Genomic DNA, 21281 nt, shown 5'->3' on the forward strand with positions numbered 1-21281 from the left:
TCCTGAAAGATTACCAGCTCCTGGGGTTTCAGATAAGGTTTCAGCCTGTACTTGTTTCTGCCTCTCATTTCCCATACTTGACCACAAGCTCTGGTATACTTTATAAAAGCATTTCAGGGGAATTTAGTGTTGGGAAGAGTTTTGTTGAGCATCTAGCCTACCCTGCTTCTAGAAATGGAAGTCCAAAGTCTGTTCCTATAATTTTAATATACTTTATTGTTTTTGGAAACTGTCTTTGTTTTGGTGGTACTTTATTTCAATACAAAATAGAAAAAGTAGTGGAGTTATTAAAAGAATACTTGTTTTTTTCTTTTTGCATTACCTTCAAAATTTATGTGCAGTTCAGTTGACCTTTTTGATTTACACTTGTATGAATTTTGACACATGCATAGAATCCTGTAACTGTTATCACAAGCAGGCTAAAGATCAGTTTTGCCACCTTTTTAGTTAAATCCCTCTGTATTCCAACACTTGAAATCACTGATCCATTCTCATTCTCTAGTTTTGCCTTTTCCAGAGTGCCATATAAGTGAATTTATATAGTATATAGCTTTTTAGTCTGGCTTCTTTTACTCTGCATAATAGCTTTGAAGTTCATCTATGTTGCTTATATCAATAGTTCATTGCTTTTTAGTGCTAAGTAGTATCCCACTGTATGGTGGTACTATCCATCTACATATTGAAGGACATTTGGATATTTTCCAGCTTTGATGATTATGAATAAAGCTGTTATAAACGTTTGTTTACAGGCTTTTCTATGGACAAAGTTTTTATATATCTCTAGGGTAAATGTCTTATGGGGGTGCTGGATTATGTGGTGTGTATTTAATTATGTAAGAAACTCCCAGGCTGTTTTGTAGAGTGTCTCTGCCATTTTGCATTCTCACCAGCAGTGTGTGAGTTCTATTTGCTTGTCTCTTTGCAAGCACTTGGTATAACTGGCTTTTTGTTTATTTGGGTATTTTTAAGCCATTCTAACAGATGTGTAGCAGTATCTCATTATGGTTTTACTTTGCCTTTTCCTAATGGTTAATGATGTTCAATTATGTACATCTTTGCCATCTTTGGTGGATTGTTCTTTGGTGAATTGTTCAGGTCTCTCCCCATATTTTGTTGGATTGTTTTATTATTGTTGAATTTTGAGAGTTTTTTTTTATATGTTCTGGATATAAGACCTTGATTTGCAAATGTTTTCTCCTAGTTTATAGCTTGGTTTTTTTTTTTTCACTCATTTAACAGCATCTTTCACAGAGCAAAAGAACTTTCTGATTAAATTCAGTTTATCAATTCTTCTTTTATGGATTATACTTTTGGCATCATACCTGAGTACGTTTTGCCTAATCAAAGGTCATGAAGATTTTCTTCTATGTTTTCTTATGAAAATATTATGATTTTGTACTTTACATTTAGATATATCGTCTGTTTTGAATTAGTGTAAGGTATGATGGTTAGGTCAAATTTTTTGTTTTATTTTTGCATGTGGATACCTGATTATTTCAACACCACTAATTGAAAAGACTGCTCTTACTACACTGAATTGCCTTTGTACTTTGGTCGTCTTAGTGTAGGTCTGTTTCTGGACTCTGCTCTGTTTCATTGTATGTGTCTTATTTCTTCACCAATGAGACTTAGTTAAAGTCTTAAAATTGGGTAGTATGAGTCTTCCAACTGTGTTCTTTCTTTTTCAGATTATTTTGTCTGTTCTAGTTTCTTTTATTTTACCATAAATTTTAGAATAAAATTTAGAATCTTATCTCTATTATGAGAAACCCTGCTGGAATTTGTATTGGAATTGCATTCAAGCATTATTTAGGTCAGTTTGGGGAGAATTTACAATTTAACTGTATTGGGTCTTACAATCCAAAGACATGGTATGCCTCTTCATTTGTTTAGCATTTTATAGCTTTTAGCATAAAGATTCTTTACATGTTTTGTCAGATTTAGATCTAAGTATTTTACCAGTGCTTTTATGAATGGTATTTAAAGTTTTTTTTGTTTCTGATTTTTTAATGCTAGTTTATAGAAATATGACTGACTTTCATATGTTGACCTTCTGTGACCTCACTAAACTCACTGACTACTTTTAGGAGCTTTTTGGGTAGATTGCTTGGGATTTTCTACATAAACAATCATGTTATTTGTGGATAGAGACTGAATTATTTCTTCCTTTCCAATCTTTTTTTTTTCCTTCTTGTCTTACTGCACTAGCTGGGACTTCCTGTACCATATTGATTAGGAGTGGTGAGAACACAGTCACTGTTAAGTATGAGATTAGCTATGAGGTTTTTATAAATGCCCTTTATCAAGTATATGCAATTCCCTTCTCTTAATTGTTTATTTAGGGCTGTTTGAATCTTGAATGGTGTTGAATTTTGTCAGATATATTTTTGTGTCATTTGATATAACCATATGATTTTTTTGGTCTGTTAATAGAACATTGATTTTTATTTAATATTTAATAAGCTTGCATTCTCCTGGCAAGACACATTTGGTTGTGGTATGTTATTCTTTTTATATTGCTGGATTTGTTTTCCTAACCATTTTTATTTCTAGACTTATGATGCACGTTGGTCTTTAGTTTGTTTGCCTGTACTGCTTTTGTCTGGTTTTGGTTTCAGTGTGATGCTGGCCCCAAAAATGAGTTGGGAACGTTTTCTACCTCTTTGGTTTTCCCAAAGAGATTGTGTAGAATTGGTATTAAATGTTTGGACCCTGGCTGGTGTGGCTCAGTGGATTGAGCACCAGCCTGTGAACCAAAGGGTCGCTGGTTCGATTCCCAATCAGGGCACATGCCTGGGTTGCAGGCCGGGTCTCAGGAGAAGGGGGGCTTGTGAGGGGCAACCACACATTGATGTTTCTCTCCCTCTCTTCTTCTCTTCCCTTCTCTCTAAAAATAAATAAATAAAATTTACAGAATGTTTGGTACAGTTTGCAAGAGCCTGGAATTTTGTTTTTCAGAATGTTTTAAATTACGAATTCAGTTTCTTTAGTGTATGTAAGACTGATCAGATGATCTTTTTTTAGTGAATTTTAGTTATTTATAGTTTTTAAGGAATTGTGAATTTAATCAAATTCTTGACTATATGAGTATGCAGTTATCTACCATTACCTTAATACCTGTTTAATCTTGGGTTTACAGTGATATCCCTTTTTCATTCCTGACATTGGCAATTGTGTCTTCTTTTTTGTAAGTATGTGTAGGGATTTATTTGTTCTTTTCAAGGAATCAGCTTTTGATTAATTGACTTTTATCTGTTGTTTTTTTGTTTTCAGTTTAATAAATTTTATGCTTCGTATGTTTTTCCTTCCTCCTGCTTGTTTTGGATCTATTTTATTCTTTTTCTAGTTTATTAAGGTGGAAAATTTAGATTGCTCATTTGAGATCTTTCTTTTTTAAGATAAGCATTTAATGCTATAAGTTTCCTTCTAACCACTGCTTTAGGTACATCCCACATATTTTGAACTGAGCAAAAGTTAAATGTCTAACTTCCCTTGGTTCTTACCCTTTTGTCCATGGATTATTTAGAAATATGTTGAGAGGATCCAAGATGGCAGCAAAGGAGGTAGAAGTTACACTTACCTCCTCCCAGGACCAAACTGGAATTACAACTAAAATATAGAACAATCAACCTCAATAACCAACTGAAGACCAGCTGAACAGAAGTCTTTACACAAGGATTTACACAAGAAGCCACATCAAGACTGGTAGAAAGCGTGGAGGTGCAAAAAGTGCTGGTTCCGTGCCTATGTGCAGCAGCTGAGAAACCAGAGATATCTCATCTGTAAAGGTGCCACTCCTAAGGAGCGTGGGGTCTCAGCCCTATACTGGGCTCTCCAGCCCACAGCACCAGAGCAACAGAAAGAGGATCCCACATATCATCTGGCTGTGAAACTCAGTGGGGATTCTGTCCATCAGGAAGAGACAGGAGTCTTCTACAAACCCATGTGCCCTCTTAAAGGGCCAGTGCACAAAATCACATTCACAGCCACTCATGCTGGGCTCTGGTAGAGGGCAGGTGGTGACTCAGAATGGACTAGAGTCATGCAAGGAGAGACTGGGTTTTATGGCTCCAGGGAAAGAGCAGGATGAACAGCCATCTGTGTCCCTGTGCTAAGTTTTTTTCCCCACATAGCCCATAGATGTTATCTTTCTTGGGTGAGATGTCATCTTTCTAGAATTGCTTTATGACCCAGCAATTCTACTTCTGGATTCATACTAGAAAAAACCCCAGGCACTAATTTGAAAGAATTTATGCACCCCTACGTTCACAGCGGCATTATTTACAATAGTGAAAATATGGAAGCAGCCTGTGTCCATCAATAGATTATTTGAAAAAGAAGAATTAGTACATATATACAATAGAATATTATTCGGCCATTAAAAAAATAAGGACATCTTACCACATAGACAGCATGAATGGACCTAGAGGATATTATGCTAAGTGAAACAAGTCAGGGAAAGACATTTATGATTTCAATCATTTTGGAATCTAAGGAATCTAAAGAATAATATAAAAGAACAAACAAAACAGAAACAGACTCATAGAGAATAAACTGATAGTTGCCAGGGGGAGGGGTGTTGGGGGACTAGGTGAAAAGGTGAAGGGATTGAGAATTAAAAAATAGTTATTAGGATATTAAGTGGAGCATAGGAAATATCAGTGATATTGTAATAACTATGGATGGCGCCAGGCGGGTACTGGAAATATTGAGGGGAACACTTTGTGATGTATATGAGTGCCACTATGCTGTGCACCTGAATACAAAATAAAATAGGATGTAAGCTGTAATTGAAAAAGTTAAATTAAAAAAAAGATATCTATTATGTAGTCTCCTAGTTTTGGGACAATTTTTTGTTATCGATTCTTGAACTATATTATGGTCAGAATATATTTTGATGACTTCAACTTTAAAAATTTTTTAAAAATTCTTCAGTGACCTGGCACATAGTATAACTTGGTGAATATCTCGTACAATGTAGAGTTTGTGTTTGGCTGATGCTGTGTGTCATGCTGCTGTTTATCTATGGTAACCCTCCCGTATTCCGAGGTAAGAACTGTCTGCTGCCAGATTTATATAGCCACTACAGTTTTCATTTGATTAGTGTTTACATTGTACCTTTTTCCATGTATTTACTTTTGACCTACCTTTATCGTTCATTTTTTTTTAATATCAGTGTATGGTTGCCTCTCATGTGTCTCCTTCTGGGAACTAGCCTGCAGCCTAGGCATGTGCCCTGACTGGGAATTGAACCCCAGTCCTCTGGTTCACAGGCCTGAGCTCAATCCACTGAGCTACACCAGCCAGGGCTGGCTTTGTTGTTCATTTTTTTAAAAATATTTTATTTATTTTTTAGAGGAGAAGGGAGGGAGAAAGAAAGGGAGAAAAACATCAATAGGCCCCCAACTGGGAACCTGGCCAGCAACCCAGGCCTGTGCCGTAACCCAAATCAACCTAGTGACCTTTGGGTTGCAGGCAGGTGCTCAATCCACTGAGCCACAGGTGCTTGGACCATTCATTGTTTTAAAAGTAAGTTTCTTATAAGTAGCATGTTTGCTGAGTCAGTTTTTTCTTAGTCTATTCTGACAATGTTGTTTTTTTGTTGTTGGTAATTTTATTTCAGTGTAAATTTGATTTACATTAAATAATTACTGTAGTATGGTTACTTGAATTGTGATATATAAATATAATTATTGATATTTGTTATTATAACCTAAATGTAATTGTATTGAGTGTAATGCTTGGATTTAGTTTACTATTTTGTTATTTATTTTTTGTTTCCTGTTTCTCAATTCTTGATTTCCTAGTTTCTGCTTGTTATGGAATAAATTTTTTTAGAATATATTATTGAATTCTTGGTTATATCTCTTTGTGTAGGGTTTTTAATGGTTTCTCTGGGGATTGCAATATACATAGTTTTCACAGTCTGCTTAAACATAATCCTTTATCACTTCAAGTGGAAAGTAGTGACTTTACGGCCACATAGTCCGTTTACCTTGCCATTTACATTTTGTTAGTTGTCATCTACATATGTTAAAAAAAACCCATTAGACAATTTAAGTTTTGTTTTCAATTGTGATATGTGAAGAATTTTAAGAGAAGAAAAAGTAGCTATTTTATTTAAACCAGACATTTGCTGTATCTCTTTCCTTCATTCCCGAAATTTAGTTTTCATTTCTGTTATTTCACTAGTGTCTCAAGAATTTTCTTTAGCACTTTTTTAGAGCAGGTCTGCTGTCAAAGAATTCTCTCAGTTATCCTCCATCTGAGAAATGGTTTATTTTCCTTTTTCTTGAAATAATTTTCACTTGGTAGAGAATTCTAGGTTGGTAGTTTTTTTACCACTTTAAAATGTTGTTTGCTTCCTCTGGCCTCCATGGTTTCTGGGGAGAAATCTGCCGTCTTGGAAGCCTTACCCTTAACATGGGGTTGTGTGTGTCTGTGCACGTGTGGCCACTTTTAAGATACTTTTGTTACTTTTCATGTTAGCAGTTTGCTTGTAGTGTCTAGACATAAGAGTTTGTTTTTTAGTTTCTTCCTATTTGAGATTCACTGAGCTTCTTGCTTGATTTTATAAATTTGGTTTCATGCCATATTTGGGGGAGTTTTTTGTCAGTGTTTCTTCAGATTTTCTTTCCCACTCTGTAAATTTTTCCTTTCCTTTGAAGACTTCAACGACCCAAATCTTATACATTTCTCATTCCCCTACAAGTTCCTGAGGCTCTATTTACTCTTCTCCATAAATTATTTTCTTGGAAAATTTCTTTTCATCTATCCCCAAACTTACTGACTCATTCCTCTATCATTTCCATTATGCTTTGTCTTCCAATGAATTTTAACTTTGGGTTGTTATGTTTTTAGTTCTAAAATGTCCCTTTTTAAAAATCTTCTCTTTCTCTGTAGTGGCAGTCTTCTATTTGTTTCACGTGTGTTTGACCTCTTGGAGCATGATTATAATATCTTCTTTTTAAAAAAACTGGTTTTTTGGTTATATAATTCCAGCACCTGTGTCATCTTGTTAGGTTTAGAGGTTTGACCCCTGGTCAGGGCACATACAAGAATCAACCAATGGCCCTGGCTGGTGTAGCTCAGTGGACTGAGCGCGGGCCTGCCAACCAAAGAATCACGGTTCAATTCCCAGTCAGGGCACAGGCCTGGATTGCAGGCCAGTCCCCAGCAGGTGACACACAAGAGGCAACCATACATTGGTATTTCTCTCCCTCTCTCCTTCCCTTCTCCTCTAAAGATAAATAAATGAAATTTTTAAAAAAAAGAAAGAATCAACCAATGAATGCCTAAATAAATGGAACAACAAATGGCTATTTTTCTGTTTTGTTCTCTCCCCCTCTCTCAAAACCAATAAATAAAAAATTAGGAAAATAAAGTACTTGTTGAGAGGGTGGGATTTTCTGTTGTTATATTATTGTTTTCTGAGTGTCTTTTAAGTTTCTTCTCCCTCTTTTTCTCTCTCCCTGTTTTCCTATTTTATTAATGTAGTGGGCTTACATAGAAAGTCTTAGAGTGATAGCAATCTGTTTTAAGCTAATAACGTTAATCACATACAAGAACTCTTTGCTGTTAGTTCTCCCTGGCCCCATCCTTACCCCAGCACTTTCTGATTCAAAGAAGTCATTTTAATTTTTTGTACATAAGTTTCTTTTCTATAAAAATAGGGATAAGCTACTCTGCTAACCCCACAGGTTCTGTAAGTATGATTTACACAACCAGAGAGGGTCCCTGAGCCTTTTTCAAGGGGGTGCATGTGATCAAAATGATTTCCACAACAATTCTAAGATGTCTTTTTTGTGTAATATGTGGGAAATATACAGAAGCACTTGTGCATACTGAAACATACTACTTCCGTTAAGGAAAAGTACATGTGTAGTTGATTGTTTTTGTGAATTCAAGTAGCTGCTTTTTAAATGGAATACAAGTTTTACTTAAAAGAGTGACTGTAGACAAACTATGGTTATGTACACTTGGATATTTGGCAAACATTTTCTCGGGAACAAATGAAGTAAACTTGTTATTTCAAGAACAGCTGACAGTATTTGTTGCCCAATGGTAAAATTTAAGGTTTTTAAGTGAAAATTACAATTTTGGAAAACTTGTATTCTCCACTCTGTGCCTTCACAGCTTTAAAGAGTCTTCCAATGAGATCATTGGTGATACTGAGGATGTGATTTCTTTTTCTACTCTCTCTGATGCAATATAGATTTGGAAGATCTGCATAAGCCTGTTAATCAGTTGTGTCCAAAATATATGATGGAAATATATGATGTTATAAAATCCTGAGTTTGGGAGATAGGCCTGTCAGTTTTAATACAACAGAATATAAATTCATTGTTGTAGTTTCAAAGTCTACATTTTAACTGACCTTTAAGAAAGTAGCACTTGCCAAGTTTGGGTATAGTATCAGAGAAGACTATGTCCATAGTCATCTTAAAAAGCTATTAAAACACTCCTTTTTTTGAAGTCCACATCTCTGAAGCCAGATTTTCTTAACATATAAAAAAGAAACCCATTTTTTTTCTCTTCACAACTCTTCCGATACAAAATGTACGCTTTTCCAAGCAGTTCTCTAATTTTCTGTGGACAGTAACTGGGAATTTTTCAGTTTAATTCATTCTTATAATAACTGCCTGGACTTAGTGCAAATTCCACAGGTTAAGGGCTCAGTCTCACAAGACTGCTTCCACCACTACTTCAGATGCTAGTTGTAAGTCCAGATACAAGTTGTCACCTGTACTTCTGGCCAAGGTTTAAAAATCCCTATAAATCAGGGATTTTTACACCTTCCTTTTGTTCAGTAATTTGCTATAATGGCTCACAGAACTTAGGTAAACACTTTTGTTTACTGGTTTATATTAAAAGATAATAGAAAGTAAACAAATGAACAGCCAGAGGAAGAGGGACATGGGGCAAGGTCCAGAATGGTGTCAAGTGCAGGAGCCTCTGTCTCTGGAGTTCTGGTGTGCTATCCTTTTGGAACATGGATGCATTTGCCAACCTGGAAACTGAAGCACTTCATTGAAGGTTTGTGTGGTTCTGGTATATGGGCATGATTGATTGAAATGTTGACCATTGGCCCTGGCTGGTGTGGCTCAGTGGATTGAGTGCTGGCCTGTGAACCAAATGGTCGTTGGTTCAATTCTAAGTCAGGGCACATGCCTGGGTTGCAGGCTAGGTCCCCAGTAAGGGGTGCTTGAGAGGCAACCACACATTGATGTTTTTCTCCCTCCCTTCTCCTCTCTCTAAAAATAAATAAATAAAATCTATTTAAAAAAACAAACTTTAAAAAATGTTGACCACTGGTTATTAATTTATGATACCTAGCCTTTCTACCTTCCCCAGAGGTCTGGCAACCAGCACCCTTTCTGCCAGTCAACTCATCAGTACAGACTTTTTTTTTGGTTGAGAGGGGCTTATTATGAATAATAGAAGATGCTTATATTGTCTCTACCACTCAGAAAATTCCAAGGATTTTAGGAGCTCTGTGCCAAGAACCAGAATGGAAAAAGTCATTCTATGTTATATCATGATGTTACAATATACATCAACCAAAACAAAAAAACACACCCAAGTGAATGTAAAAGCAGATGTGATAATCCAATAGTTTGCTATCAGGACAAATGTTAAACAGTGCCCTCTTCTAACTAATTTTTTCAATTTGGAAAAGTTATTTTCCTCTAAAGCAAATATCTATATTAACTTCTAGCAGATTTAACATTGTTAATTGTAACTGAGTCAGTTTTCTCATTTTTAATTTCTAATACTGTATCATCTATAAATAAAACTCACATAAACAAAAATTGAGGTCCTCAATTTTTAAGATACCTTATCTAAGTCCTGATAATATAGTTTGTGATTCATTGTATTAACATTCTAGGGTTTTGAAGGTCAAATGAATGTAGTATTCATGAATGTAAAATCATTTTATAACATATTTAAAAGGTAGATTTATAGATAATTTTTTAGCTCCTCCCTTTATATTGCTGATCAGGTCCTTCAAGTTCAGACTTTGAAAAGGAGACTGGAAAGAGAACATGCATGTGTCATTGCTCTTATGGAGCTTGTTAGCTTAGTAAAGGGGTACATATATAATTCCTCCGTTCCACAAATCCAACCGTGAACAGTGACATTATGATGAGATTTGTTTTATCCTAAATATATTTTCATGTGTATTTGTACTTGTAGTGCACATACAGGTACACACATTTGTGTGTATGTGCATGTGTGTGTGTGTGTTTAGGTTCACAGCAGATTAAGCCCTGCCGTTCATGAATATAATCCATTGCTAGTTCAATTTGCATTGTGAGTTTTAAAGTTTTCCCCTTCTTCTTTTCCAGGTATAGAACAAGATGCAGTGAATACTTTCACCAAATATATATCTCCAGATGCTGCTAAACCAATACCAATTACAGAAGCAATGAGAAATGATATCATAGGTAAGCAGTGCTTGAAGCTATGGCCAAAAAAGCTCCTATTCCTCATTATATAAAGTTCTCTTTTTATCAACATGGAATCCTAGCCTGTTTTCAGATATCTTTTTTTTTCCCCAAGTGTAATAAAGCGTGTTTATTTTAAAGATTACAGACTCTTAAGCACAGTTCTGTGTCCTTTCCAATTACTGCCACGCAATCTGACATTGCTTCCTTTTACAGAAACAGTAATCTTTTTCTTTGCATTTTTAAACCATTTTTTAAAAATATATTTTATTGATTATGCCATTACAGTTGGGCCATTTCCTCTCCCACTCCACCCCTTTAGTTCATGTCCATGTGTCACAAGTTCTTTAGCTTCTACATTTCCCATATTATTCTTGCCCTTTCCCTATCTATTTTCTACCTACCTTCTATGCTACTTATTTCCTGTACCTTCTTCTCCCTTCTCCTTCTCCCACTCCCCTGTTGCTAACCCTCCTTGTGATCTCCATTTCTATGGTTCTGCTCCTGATCTAGCTGTTCACTTAGTTTGCTTTTGTTTTAGGTGTGGTTGTTAATAACTGTGAGTTTGCTGTCCTTTCACTGTTCATCTTTTTTATCTTCTTTTTCTTAGATAAGTCCCTTTAACATTTCATATAATAAGGGCTTGGTGATGATGAACTCCTTCAACTTGACCTTACCTGAGAAGCACCTTATCTGCCCTTCCATTCTAAATGAAAGCTTTGCTGGATAGAGCAATCTTGGATGTAGGTCTTTGGATTTCATGACCTGGAATACTTCTTTCCAGCCCCTTCTTGCCTGTAAGGTCTCTTTTGAGAAATCCGCTGACAGTCTGATGGGAACTCCTTTGTAGGTGACTGTCCCCTTGTCTCTTGCTGCTTCTAGGATTCTCTCCTTCATTTTAATCTTGGCTAATGTAATGGTGATGTGCCTTGGTGTGTTCCTTCTTGGGTCCAACTTCTTTGGGACTCTCTGAGCTTCCTGGATTTCCTGGAACTCTATTTCCTTTGCCAGATTGGGGAAATTCTCCTTTATTATTTGTTCAAGTAAGTTTTCCACTTATTGCTGTTCCTCTTCCCCTTCTGGTACCCCTATAATTCGAATGTTGGAGCGTTTCAAGATGTCCTGGAGATTCCTAAGTCTCTCCTCATTTTTCTGAATTCTTGCTTCTTCATTCTTTTCTGTTTGGTCATTTCTTTCTTCCTTCTGGTCCACTCCACTGATTTGAGTCCCAGATTTGTTTCCATCACTATTGGTTCCCTGTACATTTTGCTTCATTTCACTTGGTGTAGCCTTCATTTTTTCATTTAATTTGCGACTAAAATCAACCAGTTCTGTAAGCATCCTGATCACCAGTGTTTTGAACTGTGCATCTGATAGGTTGGCTATCTCTTTGTCACTGAGAAATACTGACTCTGGAGCTTTGAGCTGTTCTGCTTGAGCCATAATGTTTTTGGTCTGTTTGTACCTGTTATGTATGAGGAGCAAAAGCTTAGGTGTTCACTGGGACTGGTCAGCCCAGTCCCTGGTTTGTGACTGGGGGCAGGGTCAGAGAGGGAGCAGTGGTGTTTGTTGGGCTCTGTCTCAGATTTCAGTCCCCTCTGCCACTTCCCACAAGCAAATTGGGCCCTTCTGTTGCTGGTTCCTGGGTGGGTGGGCTTGTGTTTATTCTAGGATCTTGTGGGTGTCCCCAATGAACTCTCCTGTGAGGCTAGGAGCTTCTAGGAGCTTCTCACGGCACCTCAACCCCTGAAAGTTTTTCCAATTGGTGCTTTTAGGCTTTATTTCCCTTTGTTGGGGCCCTGGGTTGTGTGGTCTGTCTCACTGACTGTTTTTAAAACTGCCTGGTTTATCTGTGCGCAAATGTGTGTCAGTGGTCAGCCAGCCACCTTGCGAGCCTTACTGGGTTTGCTCATTTTGACCCTGTGCCCACCTGGGTCGCCAATCACGGCCTCCTCCTGTCAGGACCCCTTTGCTGGCTGCTGACTCTGCCCCTCTTACTGGTCTGGATGAATGGTTTGTTGTTGTTGTTTTTGGACTTCAGTACAGTTTACTTTTCTGTCTGTTTTGGTTGTGTTTTTGTTTATAATTCTTTGTTGTCCTTAAATTCGGTTGTGTGAGGAGGTACAGTGTTTCTACCTACTCCTCCATCTTGGCTGGAAGTCCCCATTTTTATTTTTTAATTACAGTTGACGTACATTGTTATATTAGATTCAGGTGTTCACCCCAATGATTAGACATAACTTACTAAGAGGTCATACCCATCTGATACAGTACATAGTTATTACAACACTATTGACTATATTTTGTATGCTGTATTTTGCATCACATGACTATTCTGTAACTACCAATCCGTACTACTTAATCCCCTCATCTTCACACACCCACCCCTCACCTTGTCTCCCATCCGTTTTCAGGTATCTGTAACTCACAAGCTTACCCTCTTATATGTTAGGCCCAAATTCTTAGACTTTGACTTGAATAAAAACAACAGCAAGAACAATAATATGACACATTTATTTACTGGGTCCCAGACAACATTCTATGTACTCCATGGGTAAACTCATTTAATCTTCTAAAGAACCTTGCAGCATAAATATAGTTATTATTTTATAAACGAGGAAACTGAAGTACAGAGAGTAAGTAATTTTCCCAATATAACACAGCTCAGACATGGCAGAATCAGGATCTGAACCAGACCTGTACACATTAACCAGTACGCTAATTGGCAGTGTTTTTTAAACTAGATTGAGACCAATCTCTATGCCCTCATCCCACTGCCAAAAAAACAATTGACTAGAAAGTCGAAGTGCTTCACAGTAGTAAAGGCAAAGAAACAATTTCAGGAAGTTGTTTTCATTTTATATACATATATGTATGTGTATGCTGTGCCACATAGCACGTTTCTTTGTAAATCACAAAAAAAGTTAAAGCTTTTACTGTGTTGCCTCAGCAAGTCCTTAAATGTGCACCTGTAATCACAGATAAAAATGGTTCATTTCTTCATCGAACAGCTATTTCCATTAAGTTCTAGTAGTAAGTTATGTATTTTCATTACAATAAATTCGTATTTTTTATTTATGAAATATAACAGGTTATTCAGTTCTTAGCAGATTCTTCCCAGCATGAGGATCTTTCTGTCTTTACTATATAGGTCCTTTGCACTCGCTCATTATTGGAGGCAGCAAAACCTCCCCCAGTCTCAGCTGTGCTTGTTACAGTCAGCCCACCATACTGGCTAGTGAATAGCTGTTAGCTGTTTTGGGGTCCATCATATACTGCCCCCATTGTTTTCCTTTTTTTTCTCTGACAGACACCTGTAACACATAATTCTTAATGGCTCTTGGTGGTTTGTCCTTATCTACCACTATTTTGGGATTTTCACCCAGTTTTTTTTTGCAGAGTTGTCATGGGATTTTAGTTTTTCTATGTAGTTTGTCTTTTTTTATATGGGAATTTGTTGCTACTGTCTTCAAGACTTCCCGAGACTGACTTTTTCTAATAATACAACTGGAGTGTCTTAACTGATTAGAACTTGGCTGGTTAAAGAATTGGATGGCTGTTGATTCCTTAGGAGGTTTGTACCAATTGATAACCAAGGGGAGAAACGGAAGAGGTTTTGAGCCAAATAGAACATTTGAAAATAAAAAAGTCATTTTAATTCTAATTTTTCTTAAACTTTATCAAATTAATGATGTAATCCCATGAGGAGAGAAATCTTCTGAAGGGTCAAGGTAACAGCATCTAGTGATTGAGGGATCTGAGAAAGTTTCCATCCAGTATTTATTATTATGCATTTCAAAAAGTCAATTAACTCTATATCTTTAGAACAATCACTTTTCCTTTCTGAAACTCATTCTTCTAAATCCTGCCCTAATTAGTCTCTTCAATTGGCATATTTTAATACAGCTGTACTTTAAGTAAGTTATTATTTGAAGTCTACACTTAAGCTATTGTTATTGTGTCCTACCTGCGTTGTTTTATTGTAAATGTTATCTATGGGGTTTTGATGTTTCTGTCTAATTAGTTTTTCTGTGCGGTTTCAAACTGACCCAAAGTCTGTATTCCACAGGGTCCTCCATTTTCCACAAATTCTTGAAGTGGTGGGATATTAGAAATACTTTGACAGTATAGCTGACAGAATTGGCTTTTGGCTTGAAAGTGAGTGGTGTGAAAGGGAGAAAGGAATCCATCATGACTCAATATCTGAGAGAGGAGTTACCATTTACAAGATGAGGAGGAGAGTGGGTGTTATAGCTTGTGGGGAAAGTTGGGAGTTTGGGTGTTCGATATGCAAATGGTGAATGTCAGGTAGGAATTTGTACATCTGTGTGGGGAGTTCATGAAAGAGGTCCGGGTTGGAGATATGTTTGAAAGCCATCAGCATATAGATGGGTTTAGTCATGAAACTGGATTATTGTCGAGTGTATGTGATGAGTTAAGACAAGAGACCTAAGGACTGAATTCTAGAGCAGGCCTAACATTCAGAGTCTGTCAGATAAAGGAAGAACTAGCAAAGGAGAGTTAGAAGTAACAGCCAGTCCTGGCTGGTGTAGCTCAGTGGATTGAGTGCAGGCCTGAAAACGTAAGGATCGCGGTTCGATTCCCAGTCAGGGCACATGCCTAGGTTGCAGGCCAGTTCCCAGCAGGGGACGCACGAGAGGCAACCATACATTGATATTTCTCTCCCTCTCTCCTTCCCTTCCCCTCTAAAGATAAATAAATAAAATCTTTAAAAAAAAAAAGTAACAGCCAGTGTAGACTCTTCTACATCAACTATGTGTGAAGAGAGTAGTTTTTCGGCAAGCCAAAATGTTCTGGAAACATTTTTTTGGAAGTGAAAAATGTTTCTGGGGGTAAGGGAGTGATTGAAGGTGTTAAGATATGCTAATAGATTAAGTAAGATGAATAGCAGGAATGGAATGGAGTTGGCAGTCCTATGGGCAGTCGGGCCAGTGATCATCTTAATTAGAATGGACCTTTAGGGACAAAAGCTTAATTGGAAGAGCCTTAAGAGAGAATAGGAGGAATGAAACAGCAAGTACGGGTAGCTCTTAGGAGGCATTTTGCTCTACAGGTGAGCTGGAAGAGGATGCTACATCAAGGGACAGTGGTTTTGGGTTTTGTTTTTGTTTTTTTAAGATGACATATTAAAAATGGATGGTAGCATACAAACAAGTATACAGTGTATTTAGCTGGTGGGAATGAGGCAGTAGCAAAGAAAAATTTGATGTAGGAGAGAATGGGGGACGGTTGCTGTGGTAAAACAGTTATGAGAAGGCAAACAAGGATGGAGTCCTGTGCTCAAATAAAGGCTTGCTCAGGCAAGTGTGAGGACCATTAGTCTGCTGTAACAGGAGAGATAGGTAGAGATACAGGTGGGTTGGTAAACATGGTGGGAAGTAATAGAAATAATTTTCTTTTTTTTTAATTGATTATGCCATTACATTTGTTCTATTCCCCCCTTTGTGCCCCTCCACCACCCTGCACACCCCTCCCCCACCATTCCCCCCCTTTAGTTCATCAACACGTCTCAAGTTCTTTAGATTCTGTATTTCCCCTACTATTCTTACCCTCCCCCCTATCTATTTTCTATCCACTGTCTATGCTACTTATTTTCTGTACCTTCTCCCCCCTTCTCCTTCTCCCACTCCCCTGTTGCTAATCCTCCACGTGATCTTCATTTCTATGATTCACTCCTGATCTAGCTGTCCTCTTAATTTGCTTTTGTTTTAGGTGTGGTTGTTGATAACTGTGAGTTTGCTGTCCTTTCACTGTTCATCTTTTTTATCTTCTTTTTCTTAGGTAAGTCCCTTTCACATTTCATATAATAAGGGCTTGGTGATGATGAACTCCTTGAATTTGGTCTTATCTGAGAAGCACTGTATCTGTCCTTCCATTCTAAATGAAAACTTTGCTGGATAGAGCAATCTTGGTTGTAGGTCTTTGGTTTTCATGACTGGACATGCCCCTTCTTGCCTGTAAGGTCTCTTTTGAGAAATCCGCTGACAGTCTGATGGGAACTCCTTTGTAGGTGACAGTTCCCTTGTCTCTTGCTGCTTCTAAGATTCTCTCCTTCATTTTAATCATGGCTAATGTAATGATGATGTGCCTTGGTATGTTCCTTCTTGGGTCCAACTTCTTTGGGACTCTGAGCTTCCTAGATTTCCTGGAAGTCTATTCCCTTTGCCAGAACGGGGAGTTCTCTTTTATTATTTGTTCAAATAAGTTTTCCACTTGTGGCTGTTCCTCTTCCCCTTCTGGTACCCCTATAATTCGAATGTTGGAACGTTTCAAGATGTCCTAGAGGTTCCTAAACTTCTCCTAATTTTTTTGAATTCTTGTTTCTTCATTCTTTTCTGTTTGGTCATTTTTTCCTTCCTTCTGGTCTACTCCCTTGATTAGAGTCCCAGTCTCCTTTCCATTACTGTTGGTTTCCTGTGCATTACCATTCATTTCAATTAGTTTAGCCTTCATATGTTCCTCTAATTTGTGACTAAAATCAACCAGTTCTGTGAGGATCCTGATCACCAATGTTTTGAACTGTGCATCTGAAAATTTGGCTGTTTCTTCATCACTTAGATTTATCGGCTCTAGGGCTCTGAGTTGTTCTTAAGCCATGTTTTTATCTGTTTGTGCCTGTTATGTATGAGAAACGGAGCCTTAGTTGTTTACCAGGGCGGGGCCACCCAGGTTGCTGGTTTGTGACGCTGTTTGTGGGGGCGGGGTCAGAGAGGGAGCAATGGCGGTCCCACCACCAGTCTGCTCGCCCAATTTGTCCCACCGCTCGCCCCAGCCTATTTATCTGAGCACAAATGTTCGAGCTAGCCACCCTGAGCCGTGTGGTCTCAATGCTCGCCTCTTCACTGGTTTATCTGCATGCAAATGCTCGACCAACCACAGACAGACAGCTGCGCCTCTTCCCTGTGTCCGCCCGTAGCTAGCCCGCACCTGGGATCCGTGCCTTCCGCTGCTTGCACAGCACCCCGATCGGGGATCTTTTTTGGCCAACCCGCTCCGCTGCTGGCTTCGCCCCTCTTACCGGTTTAGCTGAGCATTTGGTTGTTTTCAGACTCTGTATTGTCGATTTTCTGTGTGGTTTGGTTGCGTTTATTGTTGTTAAAACTTTGTTGTTTTTAGATTTGGTTGTGCGCGGACGCAAGGTGTTTCCACCTACACCTCCATCTAGGCGGAAGTCCAGAAATAATTTTCTGATTGTTCCTATTTTATTAGTGAAGTAGGAAGCAAAGAGAATAGAGAGGTGTTAAGATGTGGAGAAGATGTGCCATGTCTAGGAGAATGTAAGAGTAAATGTACCAGGAAACTTTAGTACAGACCTTGGGTTTCAGTAAGTTCCCACTGAGGTCATGGACCTAACATGAAAACAGCCATCGCGGTCGTATGGTTTTTTTTCTGGTGATGTTTAATAGCTTAACAGCTTATTGATGTGCTATAGTTTAGACAATTTCTAACAGCACATTTTTTGTCTTTAAATTTCTATTGAATAACATTTTGATAAACTTTTTTTCCAGATAAATCTTCATACAAATCCATAATCCTTTAGGTTATAGTCCTAGAAATAAAATCACTGATGGAAAGGGTGTGTTCATTTTTAAAGCTTATGCTAGAAACTGCCAAATGTCCCTCCAGAAAGATATGCTAATTTATATTCCCACTATGTTAAGCATTTAAACATATGGATTGTTAAAATACTTTTGTGCTGGTTTACTAGACAAAAGGTGGAGTGCCTTCTTATTTTAATTTGTGGAGCTCTGTGCCAAAGCTTCTGGCACTGTAATATTAGGTAGCATATTTATATGATTACTAATGAGCATGCATATGTTTTCATATTTGCCATTTTATTTTTGTTCTTTTGGAGTTGTCTTTTCATGCTCTTTGATCTTTTATCTTTTGGGACATTTCTTATTAGTTTGTAAGACCCTTGATATACAGAAGATAATCTGTCATATGTAGAGGAAACTCACAAATGCCACAAATTTTTCCTCTAACTTGTTTTTGGAGTGTTTTGATGTATAGAATTAATTTTAGAGTAAGTCTATACTTACCTTCTGTACCTCAAAATCAGCTGTTCTATATATTTTTTTAGTTTCATTTAAAACCTAATTTATTTGTCTTTATAGTTATTTCCTATTTTGATTAATAAATTTTGGATTTAATAGAAATTTAATTATTTATCATTTCTTTGACAGCAAAGATTTGTGGAGAAGATGGACAGGTGAATCCCAACTGTTTTGTTTCAGCACAGTCCATAGTCTTTAGTGCAATGGAGCAAGAGTAAGTTAATTTCATACTTTTATATTTTGCGTTCATTCTTGAGACTTTGGGTTTAGTATTAGGAATGGGTTTCACTAACTGAAAACAATTTATCTTTTAGGATATAAGTATTTTGAATGCTTGTGGGATCTCACAGGCATAACTCTAAGACTATCTTGGTTAGTGTTTTTTATGTAAATTATGAACTCTTAAAAATAAAATAAGTTTTCATTTGTGATGTTAATATTTTCTAAGTTAAAAGAATTTGTTTTTAATTCTGAAGTCATAGTGGTTTAATCTTAACAATTAGAATTGGTTTGTTTATTTAAACAATGCATGTATCTTTGGGTAAATATCCTAATTTGTTAGTGCATGCTGGTGAAACTGCCTCCAAAGGGCTTTTTTTTAATTATTATTATTACTTACTGCTGCATGCTCTTAAAAAGAATCTTCTTATTCATTCTTATATTTAACATTTGTGAAAGGGTGCTTTCTGTGTTCAAGGCCTAGTTAGATATAGTACCTGCCTGAAAGGAAGTTGCAGCCTAATGAGAGAAATAGGTCATGTTCTTCTGTTACTGTAATATTAGGTAGCATGTGTTGGATATCAGGAAAGCTATAGAGTCACCAAGAGGCAGGAGAGATACTTACAGGGAGAGGAATCAGGAGCTGCCCCGTGGGAAGGGAGGTGGTGTTGACCTAGGCTTTTAAGATACAATAGGCACGGTATGGAAAGAGTGTATTTTTCCCAATTAAGCTCTTTCCCTTGGTCATTCCCTCAAATTGTTCCTTTTTGTCCATGTGCAGGCACTTTAGTGATTTTCTGCGAAGTCATCATTTCTGTAAATACCAGATTGAAGTGTTGACCAGTGGGACTGTTTACCTGGCTGACATTCTCTTCTGTGAGTCAGCCCTCTTTTATTTCTCTGAGGTAAAATCTGCATTTCCTTTCATATTGTTAGAACATTTCAGTCTCTAAAATATAAATGCTGGTGCCCTGTCTATAGAAAATACCATAGAAGAGACAAATCATTTTCCAATAGGTCAACTAGATTTAAATAATTTTATTATTGTTTAAGTTGTATGTAATGCCAAGAGAACTTTAATGACATATTAGTCAGATTAAAGAGAGAGCCTGAAAATTCATTATAAAAAAGCTGATTTTAGAAGACCTAATTAAGAAGAGGCATATTTTAAATTATTTGGAGCTGTTTTAAAACCACAGAATTTGATACTTGATTCTAGTATGCAGACATTTGCAGACCAAACTTCAGAAGAGAAAAAGGAAAGTAGTAAATTTTTTCCTACTGTCATCACCTTTGCTTTAGTCACTTAGTGGGATTGCACAGTAAAGCATCTGCAAAACACAATGAGATATTAATCTCTGGGGAAAACATTTTACATACCATGTATTTGTAAATAGCACGCTCCCACGTATAATGTGCACCCACACTTTTGGCTCAAAATTTCAGGAAAAAAATCTCTCATTTTAATTTTTCAATTCAGATTTTTACTTCTTTATATTTATATATATTTTTTTTCACTTTTATCATGTGAATATTGTTTTATTTTTTTTTATTTATTTATTTTTTTTTTTTTTATTTAGTTACTTTTCAAGTACATTTTTTTTTTCCCTTCCCCCCCCCGCCCGGTCTCCCCCCTCCCTCCCATTCCCCCCCCACCCCCAGTCCTCAACTCTGTGTCTTTCATACTTGTTCCTCAAAATCCCTCCCCCTTTTTCCCCTCAAGTTCCCTTCCCTCTCCCCTCTGGTCGCTGCCCACTTGTTCTCTATTTCAGCATCTTTGTTTTTATTCTGTTTGCTTGTTTGTTTTATTCTTTAGCTTCCTGTCAAAGGTGAGATCATATGGTATTTGTCCTTCAATGCCTGGCCTATTTCACTCAGCATAATGCTTTCCAGTTCCATCCATGTTGTTGCAAAAGGTAGTGTAGCTCCTTCTTTCTCTCTGCTGCATAAAATTCCATGGTGTATATGTACCACAATTTTTGGATCCATTCATTTACTGATGGGCACCTAGGTTGCTTCCAACTCTTGGCTATTGTAAATTGTGCTGCTATGAACATTGTGGTGCATAGGTTCTTTGAAATTGATGTTTTAGGATTCTTGGGGTATAATCCTAGCAGTGGAATTGCTGGGTCAAAAGGCAGGTCAATTTTTATTTTTCTGAGAAAATTCCATACTGTTTTCCATAATGGTTGTACCAGTCTACAATCCCACCAACAGTGAACTAAGGACCCCTTTTCCCCACAACCTCTCCAACATTTGTTGTTTGTTGCTTTGTTTATGATAGCCATCCTGACTGGTGTAAAGTGGTATCTCATTGTGGTTTTAATTTGCATCTCTCTGATAGCTAACGATATTGAGCATCTCTTCATGTGTCTCTGAATGTTCTGTATGTCCTCCTTGGAGAAGTGTTTGTTCAAGTCCTTTTCCCATTTTTTAATTGGGTTGGGTGTCTTCTTAGAGTGGAGTCGTGTAAGTTCTTTGTATATTTTGGAGATTAAACCTTTGTCTGAGGTATCATTGGCAAATATGTTTTCCC

General features: G+C 37.2%; 1 protein-coding gene across 1 annotated transcript in view; it reads left to right on the forward strand.

Moving 5' to 3' along the window:
- Positions 1-19698, forward strand: part of LOC128625754 (A-kinase anchor protein 10, mitochondrial-like) — a 39899-nt gene extending 20201 nt beyond the window's left edge. The window contains exons 5-7 of the mRNA XM_053665698.1: positions 10350-10448; positions 18656-18740; positions 19527-19698. Of these exons, the coding sequence (XP_053521673.1) occupies positions 10350-10448; positions 18656-18740; positions 19527-19698 (356 nt within the window). The remainder of the gene's footprint in view (positions 1-10349; positions 10449-18655; positions 18741-19526) is intronic.
- Positions 19699-21281: the final 1583 nt, after the last annotated feature.

The sequence above is a fragment of the Artibeus jamaicensis genome, unplaced genomic scaffold, assembly GCF_021234435.1.
Source record: "Artibeus jamaicensis isolate MK-2021 breed Jamaican fruit bat unplaced genomic scaffold, CSHL_Jam_final contig_419, whole genome shotgun sequence".
In the NCBI taxonomy this organism is placed as follows: domain Eukaryota; kingdom Metazoa; phylum Chordata; class Mammalia; order Chiroptera; family Phyllostomidae; genus Artibeus; species Artibeus jamaicensis.